At 36.9% G+C, this 17,372-nt stretch overlaps 1 protein-coding gene across 7 annotated transcripts in view; it reads left to right on the forward strand.

The window, feature by feature from the left end:
• The window catches only part of SBF2 (SET binding factor 2), a 233,506-nt gene that overhangs the window by 100,557 nt on the left and 115,577 nt on the right, over positions 1-17,372 (forward strand). For all 7 annotated transcript variants that reach the window (XM_030949213.1, XM_030949215.1, XM_030949217.1 and 4 more), the window contains exons 4-6: positions 12,425-12,538; positions 14,103-14,213; positions 16,483-16,588. In XM_030949213.1, coding sequence (XP_030805073.1) covers positions 12,425-12,538; positions 14,103-14,213; positions 16,483-16,588 — 331 coding nt within the window. The remainder of the gene's footprint in view (positions 1-12,424; positions 12,539-14,102; positions 14,214-16,482; positions 16,589-17,372) is intronic.

Raw genomic sequence — 17,372 nt, forward strand, 5'->3', positions numbered from 1 at the left:
GGATAAGCAATATGGTGTTCCTTTCATTTCCTTTCGTGTTTGACATAGCATGGATGGGTCTCAGCCTTGTTCTAGAAGGTTTATTAACTTCTGCTCCCTCTGCTGGCCTGCTCTGTCAGAACAGATGTGCACAAGGAGGTTGGAGTGTGCATCCATATTTCTGTAAGTGCATTTATTGGCAAGATTTTAAAAACTGATGGAATAATTATTCAGTTTTTAGTTGGGTCAGATTGGAGGTGTCAGCTACTTGGCACTGTTTGTTTTTAAACATGTATTTCATTTTTATTTGGCAACCTCAGTCTGTCAAAAATAGACATTTTGTTTCCCATTTGATGTAAAGTACTTCCCAGAATATCTGCAGTGACTTAATACTTGAGATCTTTAGAATCTAGAACCTAGGGAAAACCTAATCCAATATGTAATTGCAGACTGCCATTGTTATGTTTTGAAATATCTTATTTCCTATGTGAAAATTAAAAAATTAAGTAAAACCTTGGCACTAAGTATAATGGAATTAGCTGAGATTAAATAAATAGCTGAGTAAAGTAATTTCTTGTTCTTTTAGGGAAGAACTGTATCATTATTGATTATTTTAAGAAAATGTTTTTAATAATCCAAGAGCACTATGTTCATTTAATACTGCAGTTGAAAGATTACCCTGTTTGTAGAATAATTGAAAGATGTGTTGTAGTAATAATAATAATAATAATAATAATAATAATAATAATAATGGTGTGGTTTTTTCTGGGCACAGTTGGAAGCCAGAGAATAATAGTTATTCTCATTTCATTAGTGCTACAGTTTAGTTGAATGTTTTTGTGGACTTTTAGAAGGATTTGAAAGAAGAAATGTACCCCAATATTAGATGTATTTTAATCTTAAGCTTTAGTGTAGATCAGCTGACACATTCCTTTTAAAAAATTTCATGTCTGTCATATTTCCTTTATTTTATAAATAGAGAGTGAAATATTCTATAGTAATTCTTTCCCAGCTGATAAAAATTTACAATGGCTGACTCTTCCTTCACTCTATGTATTTCATAACATAAACTAAATTTAGCAAACTTGTTATTTGTCCTGTGGTTTCTAGCAGCTGCTTTTGATTCCCTATCCACATCTTTGAAGTAATGCTCATCACAAAACATCCAGTATTAACTAAAACTTTTTTTTTCCTTATATTGCCTAAGTATTAATACAAAATAACCCAAAGTAAAAAACAATAAAAAACTGAGTGCAGCAGGATGTTGGTTCTCATAATGCCATTCCTGGCTGTGTTGTAAAGAATGCATATTTTTCAGATGAACTTGCTGCGGTGAAATTTACTCTATGACTGCATTGTTTATAGCAAAACTTCCTGTTTCTTTCTGAAACCCAAAGAGAATAATTGAACGTGCCCTGTTCCATGGTCATTAGACAAGAATCCAGCACGTGTACAATCTGTAATGAAACCTGAGCTCACACAGCATTGGGCTAGGGCAGTAATATTGATTTAACCATTCAGATGCATGCTTAATTAAATAATCTATGAAACATCTTGCCCAGGACTTGAAATGAAATCTAGACAGTGCTTTGCATAGATAAATACAGGTCAGTTTTTCCTTAACTGACTGATATAACTTAGTGAGGCAAAAAGAAGATTAAATTTCAATAAAAAACCCGCAAAACCACTTCTTTCCCAGTAGCCTTCACCAGGTAGACCTTGCTGATACATGAGGCTGGTCGGAATTCAGCGGAGCAGCAGATGAGATGTTTGGCTTGGCAGAATCATCTTCACAAAAAAGGAAAAAAAAAGGGAATCAACCACTTGGAAGTTTCTGTTAATTAAACTGGGAATTGAAAACAAACTCATTTCTCAGCCTGTGAATGCTACAAGAGAACCATCAAACCTTTTTGGCACCCTCTGCATAATAATACAACACAGTTGTAGACACAGTTGAGTCTAAGAAGACTCAAGGGAGGACTCAAGTCAAGAAGACTTCTGTTGTTTTGGTTCACTTCATCCCTGCTTCTGTTGTTTGTTGCAGGATTATTAGCAAATAAATGCTACCAGAAGTGTAAGGAGTTTGTACTCACGTGGAATACATAAGTGATACCATGATAACCCAGGGTGCAAGATTAATATAGCAACTGTAAAAACTACACAGTCTGCAGGAAAAAGTATCCTCCCTGCTATCTTGAAAGTCCTGGATTCAGAATGGTCTCTTGGCAGTTGCATGCCATAACAAGTTTTCCAGAGGAAAGCACAGGCTCTAGTAATCAATCAGCTGATGGCCTATTTTCAACTTCTTACCCCTGGCCAGAAAATAGAATGCTGTTTTCTTGGTGGCATCTGCGAATCATCCTTTGCATTGTTGCAGTTCTGACTGACCCAGAATTTATTACCTGCATGGGTGCTGGTCAGTTTGTTTAGCAATCAGCTCTCAGAAAGGCGTGATAATATAAAAAACATTGTTGTTAACTTCAGTCTGGTTAATCCTCCATATCTGTAGGCACAAGTGAGATGAACACACTCCATTAAACAGGGGAATGGAGCTCACTTGGTGCTGTGTGATTTCAGGTGACAGCTTTGCCATGGAGTCCTTCATGGGTTGTTCTGGTTTAGGATGCTAGTCTCAGTTATTTGTCCCAGTTATGTTTGCTAAAGCTAAATAAGGATATGTTCTTTGTCTGGGTTTAAAATGAAGCATTAGAAAGTTTGACCTTACGAGTAGAATAAATTGGGTTGTGTGTAGACACTTCTAGAGGCAGTTCAATTAACATTCATGTGATAAAGCTGCTGTCATTCAGAGGCATCCTGAGCATGTTGCAGAGCAGTTCTATGTGCAAGGTTTCCCTCCCACCTCAAGTTCATACATGAATGTAAACAAATCTGAGCTACTGCTCTGCTTCTTGGTCCTTCCAGCTTCTTGGGTTTCCAGCACGTGCTTGGCTGTATCCACATTTCTGTCTGGCTTAAGGTGCTGTTTAGATACTCCAGCAAACAGACCTGGGTGCCTCATTCACTGCCACATGCCTGCAGCAATTAGGAGTAGGAGAATAAGTCAAAATATCTCTGTTTCCCTTCCTCTCACAGTGCCTTCAAAGTTGGTTGGTTTTTTTAGAGGGGCTGGGAGGATGTGGAGGTGTGTGGTGTCCCATTGCTGTATTTTGATTGCTTTTGTGGACTTGAAACCTCATAGGTTTGAAATCCACTTGAAAAATCATTGATTTGGAAAAACCTTGTTCTATCACCAAAAAAAAAAGTCTACTTAGTTTATTTTTCTTGCAGCGGAAGCCAGAAGCTGTTGAGCAGCCAAAGGGTGTTCAGAAGAATCATAGCTTACATCTACAGAATTCACCCATAAAACTCAGTTTCTCTATGTTTGTAGCTTTATTAATCATAAAAAGTATATATTTGTATGCATATACGTGCATACATTAACATGTTTAGTTCTGTGTGGTGTACACAGTTTGCTAAAATGAGGTTCTCATTTCTAACAGCAATTTCTGCATGTTACCACTTAGCAGACAAGGACTTGATTTAATACTTTTGACTCAGCAGATACTTCTAGTGACCTCAGTTGTGCTTCTTACCAGTTACACAGTTAGAATTTATATTAACAATGTTTGGAAGAGCACCACAGATAGAATCTTTCTTTAAAAATGTTGACTCAGATAATTTAGGAACATAATGGTCAATTTGTACATTGCTTTGCACTTGGAAAGAAATTTGCCCTCTCTTCCCAACCCCTCCATCAACAAATTAGAAGATGATTTATGCCAGCAATTGAGCCTGTGCAACTGCATTTCTTGCATTACAGAAAATCTGCTCAGTGAGATCAGCACAACACCCCAAACATTTGTTTATAACAATCTTATTACAAGATTGTCTTGTGCTTGTGTGTTCTCTCAAGTGTGTGTGTGTGTGTGTGTGTATGTGTTAAAACATTGCAATCACAAATATAGGATTAAATTTATTGCTCTGGAAAATGGACATAAGTAATAATTCACAGCTCTCCTGTTTCCTGCCATTCACATTCTCTTCCTCTCTCTGCCTTCCCCTGCAAAAGGAGGAAAAAGAACTTGTAAAAATCCGAAACCATAAAATGGCAGATTCACAACATTCATAGATATTTCCTGAGTCAAGGGAAAAACTGCCAACAAAATGATTGTGCTTCAAAAAGTTACGATTTTTCAGCTTGGACTGGAGAGTTGGTGATCCTGCTGTGCTCAGGCAGGAGCTGCTCAGTGAGTCACTGCTGTTTTAGCAGAGGCTGAGAACACTCAGTTCAGTTGTACCTATTTTGTGTGGGAAATCTGACCCCCCCTTTGGATATTAAATGAGCATGCTCTTCCTAAAATGAAGTTTAATAATTTTTTGTTAGTATCCCAAATGCTGAATTTATTCTGAAAGTTTCTTCATGTAGTCAATGCCCCATAGCACATTTTGTGTAAAAAGCCCCCCAATTTTAAGAGCAATGTTTAGTATGTTGCATCATCATCTTTCTGAGTCTACTGAAAAATGGCTGTTGTGACATTGTACAGAGATTTAAGTAATGCCTTATTTCCTTTCTAGTCTGGTGTAAAGGCCAGATTGCAGATAATTTTCTATATAAGAAACAGACTTGTATTTTAATGTCCTTTCATACATTTAAGATAACCATCAGAATTTAAAGTTAAGATGAGAATAGTTGTACAGAGGAAATCATATTTCCATCTTAATAACTCTGGCAATAATTTCTCCTGCCCTGTTCATCCCCTGGCTCGTGCGTTTGCGCACACATCCCCAAGCTGAACTCGTGCTTTTGCAGGGTACAAAAACTTGTGTTGGGTAAAGGTCACCTTGTCCTCTTAACTCCTGTGTTGTTGAACAGAGGCCCCAAGTTCAGCTCACAGGACAAGGAGATGCTATCTTTTCAGCAGAGGCCTTTCTTTGTCAGTAGAGATCAGATTTAGCTGACTTTCAAACAGTAGTATAATACTAATTCAGCAGTTCACTGGAAGTCTTTTCAATGCATTCCCCCATATGCAATTCAAAGGGATTAACTGCTTTAATTAACCAAAACAATCTGTGTGTGTAAAATTTTGCCTTGGTGTATGCCTACATATGCTGTTCTATATTATTTATCAAAAACACGATAGTGAGTTAAAATAGGGCATGAATTACAGCATTCTTAGATTTGAGTTTTGCCTTTTGTTCTGCATGTATTTCATAGGTGTCTGCAGTTTTCTCACCTTAGTTTAAGGGTGTGTGAATTCATGGATCAGGCTAGCTGCCTTTGGGAAAATTCAGAAAGGTTTAATAAACTTGAAGCTGTGGAATGATGTTTGCTTCTGCATAGTTCTTGCTAAGGACCTGGTACTGCAGTTCTTTCCCATTCATCAGGAATAAGGTTAACACAGTAAAACCAGTTATCAATGCTATTGATTACTGATATTCCAGCAGGGCAACTCAGTGGTGTCACTTGGACTTCCCAGATCCTCTGGAGCTTGCATATCCTATTCCAGAGAGACACTTTGGCTGGAAGCTGCACTGAGATGTGCGAAGTGTGGGTGTGAGGTTACTTTGGTTCCAAAGTGCTTTCAATGTTTTTGTGTGATAATCCATATCAACACCTTCTGGAGGTTTGCAAAGTGAGGGTATTAAATGGTAAACATCTAATAGATGGTGGTGGTGTCAATTTTGTGTAATGCTGGAAGGTGCATTGCAAACTCTTTCCTACCACATTTGTGCTCTGAAGTGTCAGTAGTACATAGGGAGTGAACCAGCTGACCTGTCATAAAATCTCGAGATTACTCTATTTGATAAGTCTATGATCTTCATGTCATTTTCTGTCTTTGATCCTTATCTTTTTTTTAGTTGATAGGCTCCTTGCTGTGCATTACTACATTGTATTACCCCCATTTTGAAATAATTAAATCAAGATAATGGCTTTTACACTGGTTTAATTTTTTCCAGTATAGGTTTAGCTGCAGTGGTAGGGTTCTGTGCACACAGGCAAACCACAAAGCAGATCTGTTCACCTGTGGTTTTAGCTCAGTACAGCAGATTGCAGGCAGGCTGCAGATTTGACTTCTGGCAGCAGGCAGCTTAGTTTGTTTTAACTTTCCTACATGTGTTAGAATTTATTGGATACATGCATTTATATACTCTCACAAGTAAATAAAATTAATTGATGCTGAATGTTTTTTGGCCTTTGATTGTTAATAAAGCAGCTAAGCCTGTGTTTGGCTGCAAATAAGACAAACAGAGACCAAGTCACATAAGGAGAAAGGGATCTGTCCCAAATGAGTAATTGGCATAAGATTACTAAAGTAAACTCCAAATAATGTTTCCTAAAATAAGAAATTGAATATTGTCTCTAAATCTTTGCTGGGCAGTTAGTAGAAAAACAACAGGCTTGGTGAACTTGGCATAATTTCATTGCAAAATTTTGCATAGGGCAAGCTGGTTTTGACATAGTGAAGTACTAGAGAGCAAGTTTTGGAATGAGAGAAGTTTGTTCTCTTTCAGAGAGTGAACAAATTATTAAGGCACAACTCTAACTTCAGTTTCTGCTCACATTTGATTTCCTTTGAGTTTCAAATAATGCCTGCCAGCTTCCACCCTCAGAACAGCCCAGCTACATCTAAGGCCTTGTGTTTCTTCTAACTTTTTTATTAGTACCTCAGTTTAAATTGATTTTCCTCCCTCTGACATGAGGATAAGCCTAATTTTTATCTGCTCAATATGAATCAGAACCAGCATTCCAAATTCTGAATACTAGGGTGAAAAGATAGGAGAAGGGTGGCTGTGGTTCATGTGTGCTGTAATTCAGTTGCATGTTGATGGAGCAAATGATAATGCTGCACTCAGTAGTAGGGAGAATTTTTTGGACCATATTGGTAGGTCCTTTTGATCTTTCATAACTGACTTTGGTTCCTAATGTTGATTTTGGCTGGATGGTTATCTTTAAGCTAAATGTCAATATTTAGAAGCAGAACTGACATCTTAATGTGATTGTTGTGGCAAAATCAGGTTTATAAAAGTTCAAGAGGAAACCTTAAAGTTTGAAGGCTAGATCATGGCAATTAAGATTTCTGTTTAATAAAAGAAGATAAGGTTAATATGAGTAAAGTTGTTTTTTAAAGCTCCATTTGTTTTTTGAGTGCCATATCTGTTGCCTTTAAATGAGTTTTGCACTGAAGTAGCACAAAATCAGTCACCTTTTTCTTCTGAAGTTTTAGCATAATTTTTTAAGCAGAAATTGAGACTTGCATGAGAATGGTTGGTTTTGTCCTGATTTACCCCATGCAACATTGAAACCCATCCAGTGTCAGCTGGATGTGGCTCACAGGAAGTGTAATTTCATGGAAGTGAGTGGGAAGCAGAGAGATGTTTCATAGTCCATTGCCACTCAATGGAAAACTTGGAGTGTAAGGTAATCCACAAATGTGTTAACTTACACATAAATGTACATGAAATAAAAATAATTCATGGCTGTGAGTACCTCTTTTTTGTTACATGCAGGATACAGTTATTTATTTAATATTTATTATATTTAATTTATTTAATATACATTTCACTGTTAAGCAAGTATTTTGCTCTTGATTGACTTCCATTTATTTGAGGAAAATATGCAATATTTTATTATCATAATTACCTTTTGTTTCATACTTTTTTCCCTCATACTAAGCTTTCAAACTCTTCTCTCATTACTTGATAAAATGCTGCAAACTTTACACTTTTTCACTTTACACTACTCAGCTTTACCCTTTTTTATAGGTGTAGAGGGATTTTTAGAGCAAAAGAACACTGATTAAACAAAGCAATACCTTACTTAATCTAAGGTATATAGACCCCACAATATTCAATTTTAACTACAATGATTGAGAAGGTATTAAAGCTTTTTCTAGGATCTGGGACATCATGCCCGATCTGCTGGTGACTGCAGTTGTCAGTTAACTTCCTCATTAAAAAAATGTTTGAATAATAAGACTGAATTTGTCTAGTTTGGGCTTGATGCCATGTACATCCCTTGGCTAACCTGAGGAACAAATTGTTTTCAGAAAACAAGGAAACAAACAAATAGCAGAGTGATGATGAACAGTGGTTATCGCAGTTAATTTTTCTAAACTGTTGGTTATCAGTCAGGGATCAAAGCTGGTTTAATGCATTTATTAATTCAGCTGCTTTATGGAACAAGTTCATAAACTATGGAGTGATGCTGTTTGTTCAACTGGTTGGTTATTGCATATTTTAATTTACCCCTTCACTTGGGGTCACAAATATGTTCAGTGGCTGCTTCTCCTATAAGAGAAGAAAGGCCAACAGTTGCAATATGTGCACTCTCTAGTTCTGTACTCTCATTTTTGTAAGAACCTGTGAAACTGATTGTTGTGTCCTTCTGTGAGTTGTATTTATGTATTATTTATTTATTTATTTTTATTTATTTATTTATATACATATATATGCATATATTTTAGTGTAGATGTGGGTGTGAACATTTGTTAAAATAGATGAAAACATTTGAGTTTAAATATATGTGTTGGTGTGCCTTAAGTGTACTGAACACACACACGCACACACACACACGTATTTTGGCCAGTCTCTTCAGAGGCCACTTTATGGCTATAGCAGCCAAGGTAAGCAGAATGAAATTGCATCCTATGACCTTCAAAAGAAGTTTCACCATTTTCTGAGTTTGTTTATCAAATATTATTAATGCAGAAAAAGAGATGGGGGGAAAAGTAAATAAATCAAACATTTTGCTGTAAAACCAGGTAAGATTTTTCTGTTCAAACTTATATCTTCAACCAAGTTCTACCTATACAAGAAATAATTGCTTGTTTAATTGTATTTTAATTTCTCAAGGATTTAACACTGTTTTTAGTTTTAAAATTTGTTCTCTTAATTTTTCCTCTACATTGTTTTGATCTCATGTGACATAAATGTTAACATTCAATACTGTCATGTTGCCTGTAAGTTTTTGTGATGGTTCTCAACATCCAGGAACATTTTTGGGAAAACTGCTCTAAGGACATAAATCAGCTATAGTTTACAGATCTCTGCATTCTATTCTTCTTATAGTTTTAGAAACCAAGTCAGGGTGCAGAAGAAAAGAGGATTCTGGGTGTGACAGGCAGGGAACAGGACCCTGATGGGCTTTGATCATGTCTAAGTACAAAGGACTGAATATTTTAAGCATGGTGAAATTGTGTATAACCACAGCTCATGCAGTTCTTTGATTCAGTTAGATCTGTCTTAGTTACCTATTCTGTAGCCTATGGAAAAGTCTTTTTCAGGACTTTATTAATTGGATGGTAAAAATGAAAAATTCTTCATTTGCCTTCTCAAGGCACAGGTATTTCTGGATTTGATTTTAGATGTTTATCACCTGTTAAACTAAATGGATTGTTAAGGATCTGGAACACTGGTTTGCTCTCTAGTGGTACATTTTTCTAAATTCAGCTGTTCTCAAAGTTTGCTTATTTCAAATAAATAAAAAGAGAAAAATGGAAAAAAAAAAGGAATCTTTTTCAGTATTAATTAACCAAGGCAAATTCAGGGAAGGGCAGTAGAGCTGGGGAAGGGTCTGGAGCACAAGTCTGATGAGGAGCTGCAGGGGCAGCTGGGGGTGTTCAGCCTGGGGAAAAGGAGGCTCACAGGGGACTTTACCACTCTACAGCTCCATGGAAGGTGCTTGTGGCCACCTGGGGATCAGTCTCTCCTCTCAGGCAATGAGTGACAGGATGAGAGGTCACAGCCTCAAGGGGAGGTGCAGGTTGGACATCAGGAGGAATTTCTTCACAGAAAGGGTGATCAGGCTCTGGAATGGGCTGCCCAGGGAGGTAGGTGGTGCTGTCACCATCCCTAGAGGTGCTCCAGAAGAAGCTGGACATGGCACTCAGTGCTGTGGTCTAATTGGCAGGGTGGTGGTCACTCAGAGGCTGAACTCACCGATCTCAGAGGTCTTTTCCAGCCCAAATGATTCTGTGACTCTGTGATTCTATAATTTAAATTCAGCCTTCAATCTGTGTATCCTTAGCAAGCTTACCATGCCATCCATTTATTCTTAGGTAAGCTGTAAACTGAATGCTGCATATATAAAATTAAAAAGTTATTGGAAAAAGCCCCCAACATAACAAACTCTTTCATTTTGGTTTTTTTGTTTGTTTTGTTTTGTTTTTTTTGTTTTTTTTTTTTTTTTTTTTTGTTTGGTTTTGTTTTTTTTTTTTTTTTAGTTAGAAAATATTTTTTCCTTAGATGGAAAAAGGGATAAAGAAAGATGAAATGTTCTGTGTCTGACCAGAAGTGTAAATACAATCACATTTGTGGCTTTAGTGCTCTGTAATTACTTTTGGTACAGAATGCTTATGCTGTTAATACTTTGCTTGAAAAGTAGGTTAAAAGTCATGTGTTTGAAATGATTATCTACTTAGTCTAGTGACTCCTAATAATGTGCCTGTGTGCCTGTCAGAATGTTGAGCTGGGGAAGAAACACAGCAGTCACATTGCATTTTTCTGTAAGTCTTTTGTGAAGTAGAAGAAAGTGGTTGAAGAGTGTAAATGCTTTATCAAGGAGTATTGTGCTGCTGTCATGCCCCAAAAGCTTTAAACCTTAATTTTTAATTAATTCAAGACTTGATCTGAAGTTGTGTGGATCTTATCAGGAAGGTCTTGCATGGAAAGCTCCTCCCTGCCTGAGCACCCTGAGGTTTCATTATCTCAGTACCATGGAATATGGAGGAGCTTCCATGTTCCCTTGCCTTTAGGAATGTGGAATGTGTTTTAATTTCATTTTTCCTAATGTAAGAGGCCACAATTTGTCAGATATCCAGAAACTATTGTCTTTATGCCTAGAACTCATACTTGCTCTTTAGAATGGTTGATACAGTAAACTTCTGCTGATAATTAAAAAATCTGGGGATTTTGGGGGGCAGAGGGAGGGAACTGTAGTTCCTGTAAAAGCTCTCCCTGTCAGCATTAAAATGGATGAAAATGAATGAACCTGTGTGGGATGTGTGAGTGTTGAGTTACTGTGTTTCTCTATTTGTGGAATTTGTGATCACAATTTTATCTTAGAAATGAGATGCAGACTCAACCAAGCACGTGCAATGCAAATGCATTGCTTGACATTTAGGTAAAATTTAATGTACAAAGCCAAGTGTTTGTCCATATGTGTATGTGTACTGTTGAACCAACTGGTTTTATTTTGGTATGACAGTGTTATATTGTATTAATCAAGGTATTCTGACTAAAACCCAAGTACTCTCTTTTTATATCATTTTAACTTGACTTCTGAATTCATTTGCCTAAAGAAACTGTACATTCTGAATTGAGGTTGTGAAATAAAGCTCATGAGCTTGTAGCATTCCTGGCATTTAAGAGCATTTTTATCAGATTTCGTCCATTTAGGAGAAATGTTGGATTTTTTTTTTTAAGGAACTGAAATGATGAGTAGTAATGTGACAGAAATAGAAGGCAGATATTTCATGTTGTCATATGAAAATGGACAAAATTTTTCTCGCGTTCCTAATTAAGATAATTGAGTGATTTTTGCTTGGAAGAATGCTTGGTCAGAGGAACAAATAAAAGAAATTTGGTGGGTGGTGCAGGGTTGGAGAGAATTACATCCAGAAATTGGAAAGCAGGGACATTCTGTCATCTAAAAACTTAAATTGTCAAAGAATGTATGGAATTTTAGAAATGAAAATATTTAGTGACATCTTCAGTTTTGGCTATGAATAATAATAATAAACTGTTTGTGATTGAATAAGTTCTGGCAAGAAGGTTATAGCCACTTGCACAATATCATGAGCAACTGCAAGTTTATCTGCACTGTGCTGTTCCTTTTTTTTTTTTTTTTTGTAACCTTAGTGGTTCCTAAGTGTGAGTGATTTTTTTGAGAAATCTGAGCCAGTTTTCTGGTGAAGAAATATCTTTAAATTCCAAATTCACTAGGTCACGCTGGAGATGACATTGTAGATAATTTCAGCTGTAATGTTAGTGGGAATTCTGTAAGAAATTGAATTATATTAATATGAGGAGGACAGCCATTCTTTTGTGAAATGCTTGATCTCTGTATTTGGAGAGATTGCAGATCAGCCACACTTTGATGTGGAAGGATCTTGTTCTGTCATCCACTTCCCTATCTAAAATGTGCCACAGGGAGTGTTTAATGTGGAACTGTGTCCTGTTAAACTGCTTTCTTTAGAGAACTTTATTTTAGGTACATTGGTGCTTGACTTCCCAGGGTGAGTTTTAATAAACTGAATTACATCTAGAACCTTTAGGGAGTTAAGGCAACCATTGGAGTGTGCTCCTGTTACTTGATTTTGGTACCAGTTCCACATAATGCAGTACTTTTCTGAAGCTCTGAGAAGTGTTAACTTTTGGTAAAAATGCTAACATTCTGGTTTGAGTTTTCTTCCCCCTTATTAATGGAAGTGTTTCTGTTTTCAAGGGAACAAAAGAAATTGAAGGTGAAGAGGAGTCTGGTTTAATTCAGCCTGCAGAAGTATTTGCTCCTAAAAGTCTGGTGCTGGTGTCCAGATTGGATTATCCAGAAATTTTCAGGGTAAAGAACTTGCAATTGCTATTTACAGTATATCAGCAAAAAAAATCTGGTTTTAAATGAGTAACAATGACAGCACATATGATTTGAAATATCTCGCTCAGAATTGATTTGGGAATTTAAAAGCAAAAGTAGCTTTAGATTGAACTAGATAAAATTCAACATCTGTGACAGTAAATAACCCCTGTAGGTTCAAGTAGTGCCTTTTTACCCTCCAAGCAATTTTAAAACTACACAGAAGGAGTGGTAGAGATTTTTCTGGGCTCAGTGTACTCTCTAATGAAAGGAGTTATTAGGACAAAAGCAGACAATACTTGACTAACTATATAATGGTAAATTAACAGTGAAAATGTAGTTCTCCTCCATATATAGAGCAAAATGTCCCAGCCTCTTCCAGACCAAATTAAGATGCATGACCAAGATTTAGGGCCTTGAATTACTTTCAGCTGGTGGAATATGACTTATCTGAGATAAATGAAAGCTTAAATTTCTCCTAAGCTAATACATATTAACAGAAACAAACAAAGTTCAGTTTACAGATGAACGGAGGAAATCATTCAGCAGTTGTCTGTAGACATTTAGGATGACTGCTCCATGTGAGATTAAAAGTCCTTGGAGCTCAGGATTTTGTCTCTCATACAGGCCCATGGCAAGTGCAAAGCAAAGGGGGTAAGAATAGAGCAGGCTGTAGAAATAATTCTGCAAAATGCTTTCCTCATTCAATGTGAATAATAGTTAAATGACATCCTGAACCAGAGGTGTTATTTCTGTGGACTTTTCTGTAATTAGTTCATTTTCTTAACATTCACATTTTACAACAACCCACAGCACAGAGTTTCACTGTTTAACTATGTGTGATATGAAAAGTTACTGTTGGAATTATTTCTGAGAAGAGAACTACTAAAATATTTGCTGATTTATCAAAGTTGTAACAGTTAAAAGGCAAAAGATGCTGTGGAGGAGTTATTTCCTTTTCTCCAAAGGCTTCTTAGAATGTCACGTTGGTCTGGATTGAATTATTAGTAAAAATGCTAAAGCTGTATCTGTGATTTCTCAATCAAAATTTGATTAATAAAATATGTGGAAATAGTAATATACTATTAATATAAAATATATTTACATTGATATAACAAAATTAAGGATGTAAGTTAGATAACATATGGAATTATTAGTGATTTATACTAGTCTTAAAATGAGCCTCAGAAGCTCATTGATTAATCAGTGTTCTACCCTGGAAACCAGTCAGGTTTTAGTCCTTTAGAGTTCAAAGCACAGATGAAGCTGTGTTGATTTTTATAATTTTAACAGTAACTTATAATAAACTTATAACAAAAAAAAGCAAAAACATTATACTTGGAATTTCTTTTTAAAAACCCATACATCCCTTGCAAGTAGCCAAGCTATTTTTTAAAAATTAATTATTGCCTCTGTGGCAAATGGCTTTGGTTGGAAGGTAGTTCACTGCACTAGTAACTATTAAGAAGTTACTTTTTAAAAGATGATATACATAGACCTTTGAATAATTTGACCTATGTTGCAGTCTGATGTATTTTGTCAACCTTTCTAGGCTTGCCTTGGCTTGATCTACACCGTGTACGTGGACAGCCTGAATGTGTCACTGGAGACTCTCATTGCAAATCTCTGTTCATGCCTCGTCCCTGCTTCTGGAGGGTCTCAGGTAAATGGGGAGGGGGGCTAGGGGGGAAAAGGGTATTTTTCCAGTTAATTTAATTTATGAAGAAAACAAAAAATAAATTCTTGAGATATTTTTGAAGAAAAAAAGATCATAGTTCAGCTGAGTGCTTTCCCTGTGGCCTGTGAGTGCTTTCCCTGTGGCCTGTCTTCTAAAGACAGCAAAAATTCCATTCCAGGATAAGGTGAAAGGGTTAATTTTGTCACTGAGTTGGCTTTTACAGGGCACATTAACAAATTAAGGAGTTTGTGTAAGTTTAGTTTTTAAATAGTAAAGTGTTCAGGAATATTTTTGCTTGCTACAGAAATTTTGTAAAGGCTTTTTTTCTTTACCATTTTCTAACATAAGCTTCATATCAGTTCATTTATGCATGTTTGTTCCTTGATGGAGTTTAGGATTCCACTGTCATTTCTTTGATAACTCATTTAAATTTCTGTTTTCATTATTTGTTTTTGAAATGGTAAAAAGTAACTCAAATGGGGTTTCCTCAGTGGAATGAAATATTGCAAATAGCCCATGCATTCAAAAATTAAAGTTTTCTAGTGAACAGACTTCTTTCTGCTTTTCAGTTGTGCTTTCTGTGAGTAGAAAGTCAGATTTGTTTCTTAACTTACTTTTTATAAACTGTTCCTATACATCTGTGAGGTTTTGGTAAGCCAGGTAAGCCAGTTGAGTCTTCTGTGTTTGGTTTTTGCTTGATGCTGTGGCTCTGATGGGAAATTATGGTCCTTACTATGAAACACACCAGAAAACTACATGTGCAGATGGCAGCATTTTAAAGTCAACTACCTACACAGCTTCCCACTCAAGCTATGGGTTTTTCAACCCTCGTGAATTCCTACAACTTCCTAATTCTGTTCTGGTTTTGCCCTAGCCCTGGCTGCTGTGTGGGACTTCTGTTAGTGCAGAAAGTGTCAGTGTCCTGTCAGCTTGGTCAGGCTCTGCCTCGCTGCTCTCCAGGCTGCCACGTCTCTGCTTCTCTATCCTTATTTTGGGTTTTGAAGGGCAGTAATCAGATTTTATCTCCTCATCAGAAACCCTCTTTTCCAGAGGTATTTGAGCCTCTTATTTTTGGTTTTGGTGATCCATTTAAACTTCTGGCTCTGCTTCTATCCTCTCTTTTTTCTCCCTGTCCATGAATGCAGCTTTTCTCAGTGGCTTTGCTCTGCTAGAAGAGGAAGGAAAAGTCATGCTGCTCTGGTTTGTTCTTCCTTCTGCTTTCTTTCTTCAAATGAAATGCTCACTCATTTCCAGCTGTCAAACTGTCATTTAAATCAGAAATTAAGTGTTTCTCCTTTCTTAAGCTTTGTGTTTTCAGGGCTGAAGGTGAATTATCGTTAATTATAGTGAATTATATATCTTGGAGTGAGAACATTCTTGTAGCATTTATTTCCAGAACCAATCAGCTGTGAAATGGATAACTGAGCTGCATCCAGGCCTGCTGCTGCAGTGCTGGGGCAGAGCATCTCTGCTACAGCTCAGGGACTTGTTGGGGTTTACTGGGGAGATTTTTTAATACCTGCAGCAGAGCTTGCTGCCTTCCTACTTTCCCCACCTTTGCTGCCATACAGAGTGAAGATTTACACACAGAAATGCCCCCCAGCCCATGGGAGTCTGGTTAGAGGGAACTGCTTGGCATCACTCACTGCCTGAGTGCCATGTGGATTTGCTCACAGGAAAGTGAGGGTGTTTTGCAATTGCAGAGCTGTTTGGGATGTGATACTCAAGTGCACTCATTTCCCTCCCATTTCCTGCCTCCCTCCAGGGAGTGTTCTTGTGCTGGAAAGGTAACTGAAGCTGTAATTGTGCTTTAATGTGCAGAGCAGGAGCACAGGAATAGCAGAAGTGCCCTCTTCAGTACCCACATGTCACAAGTGTGTTCATACTTAATACACACCTGAGGATGGTAGAGAGCAAAGAAATCCAGTTAGTAATACTGTACATTTTTCTGATTTCAATGGATTTGAAACCTTTTTATTCCCTGGGAGGTTTTTTATTGTATTAATAGAAATGTTCCATTAACTGCCTTCAAAGCCTCAACAATTTAACTAAATCAGTGTAAATGCAAGGGAGACTCTATCATGCTGTACATTCAAGGAGACATATCACCGTGCCCAAATTATATTTCAGATCTCCATTTGACTTTAAATTTTTGTACACAAAATAAATAATTTTTGCAGTGCAAATCACTTGTCTGTATGATGATAGCTTGTTCATTCTATATAAATTAAATTTTAAAAAATTCTTTCTACAGAAATTGTTTTCTTTGGGAGCTGGAGACCGACAGCTGATACAGACTCCTCTACATGATAGCCTTCCTGTTACAGGCACCAGTGTGGCTCTTCTCTTTCAGCAACTGGGTATGTCTAGGCCTGCTTTAAAAAAACCCTATTTTTCTAAATTATAAAATGAGGTATTTTCTGTTCTAATTCAATTCTAATCATGTCCCAAGAAAACTGCATGGTAAATATTAATTTCTTTCGAATGAAAGAATGACTGACTGTGCTTTTACCCCTAATCAGACATTCAGAGAACCTTTTTGTGCAGCCTGCCTGTGGTAAGTTATCTGCAGTATTAGAGAATCATGGAATTGTTTGGGTTGGAAGGATCCTTTAAAGGTCATCTAGTCCAATCCCATCATGTATTATCTGTAAGTTACAGGGGGCAGAAGTGAGCGTGGCCCCTACATAATCACAAAAACATTCCTGTAAAAAGATTCCCTGCTCCACTCCCCTTGGATACTGTACAAACTCCAGAGAAAACCAGGGAGGTTTGTAAAAAAGCTGGTGAGACCAAAAAGTTCCTATAGTGCTGTTGTTATGTTACTCCCAATCTTTCAAGAGGATGCTCTAACACAACCCTCACCAGATGTTTTCTTGTTCATTACAATTACAATGCTGCATCACTTACCTGGGTACCTCAGTACTGATCTTGTCTGCCATTAAATCCTGACACTTTTAGTCTTCATTCCATTGGTTTGTGAAGTGACTTTGAATCATAAACTTGTAGCAGCAGTGGATAAGGGCACAATTAATAATCTTTTCTGATCCTGTGAACCTCAGTACCTCAGTTTTACTCTCAAGCAACCAAATGGCCTCAGGTTATGTGTTGTCATCCATTCTTCTCTCAAACAGGCAGCAAGAA

Source organism: Camarhynchus parvulus, chromosome 5 (genome assembly GCF_901933205.1).
Source record: "Camarhynchus parvulus chromosome 5, STF_HiC, whole genome shotgun sequence".
Lineage (NCBI taxonomy): Eukaryota > Metazoa > Chordata > Aves > Passeriformes > Thraupidae > Camarhynchus > Camarhynchus parvulus.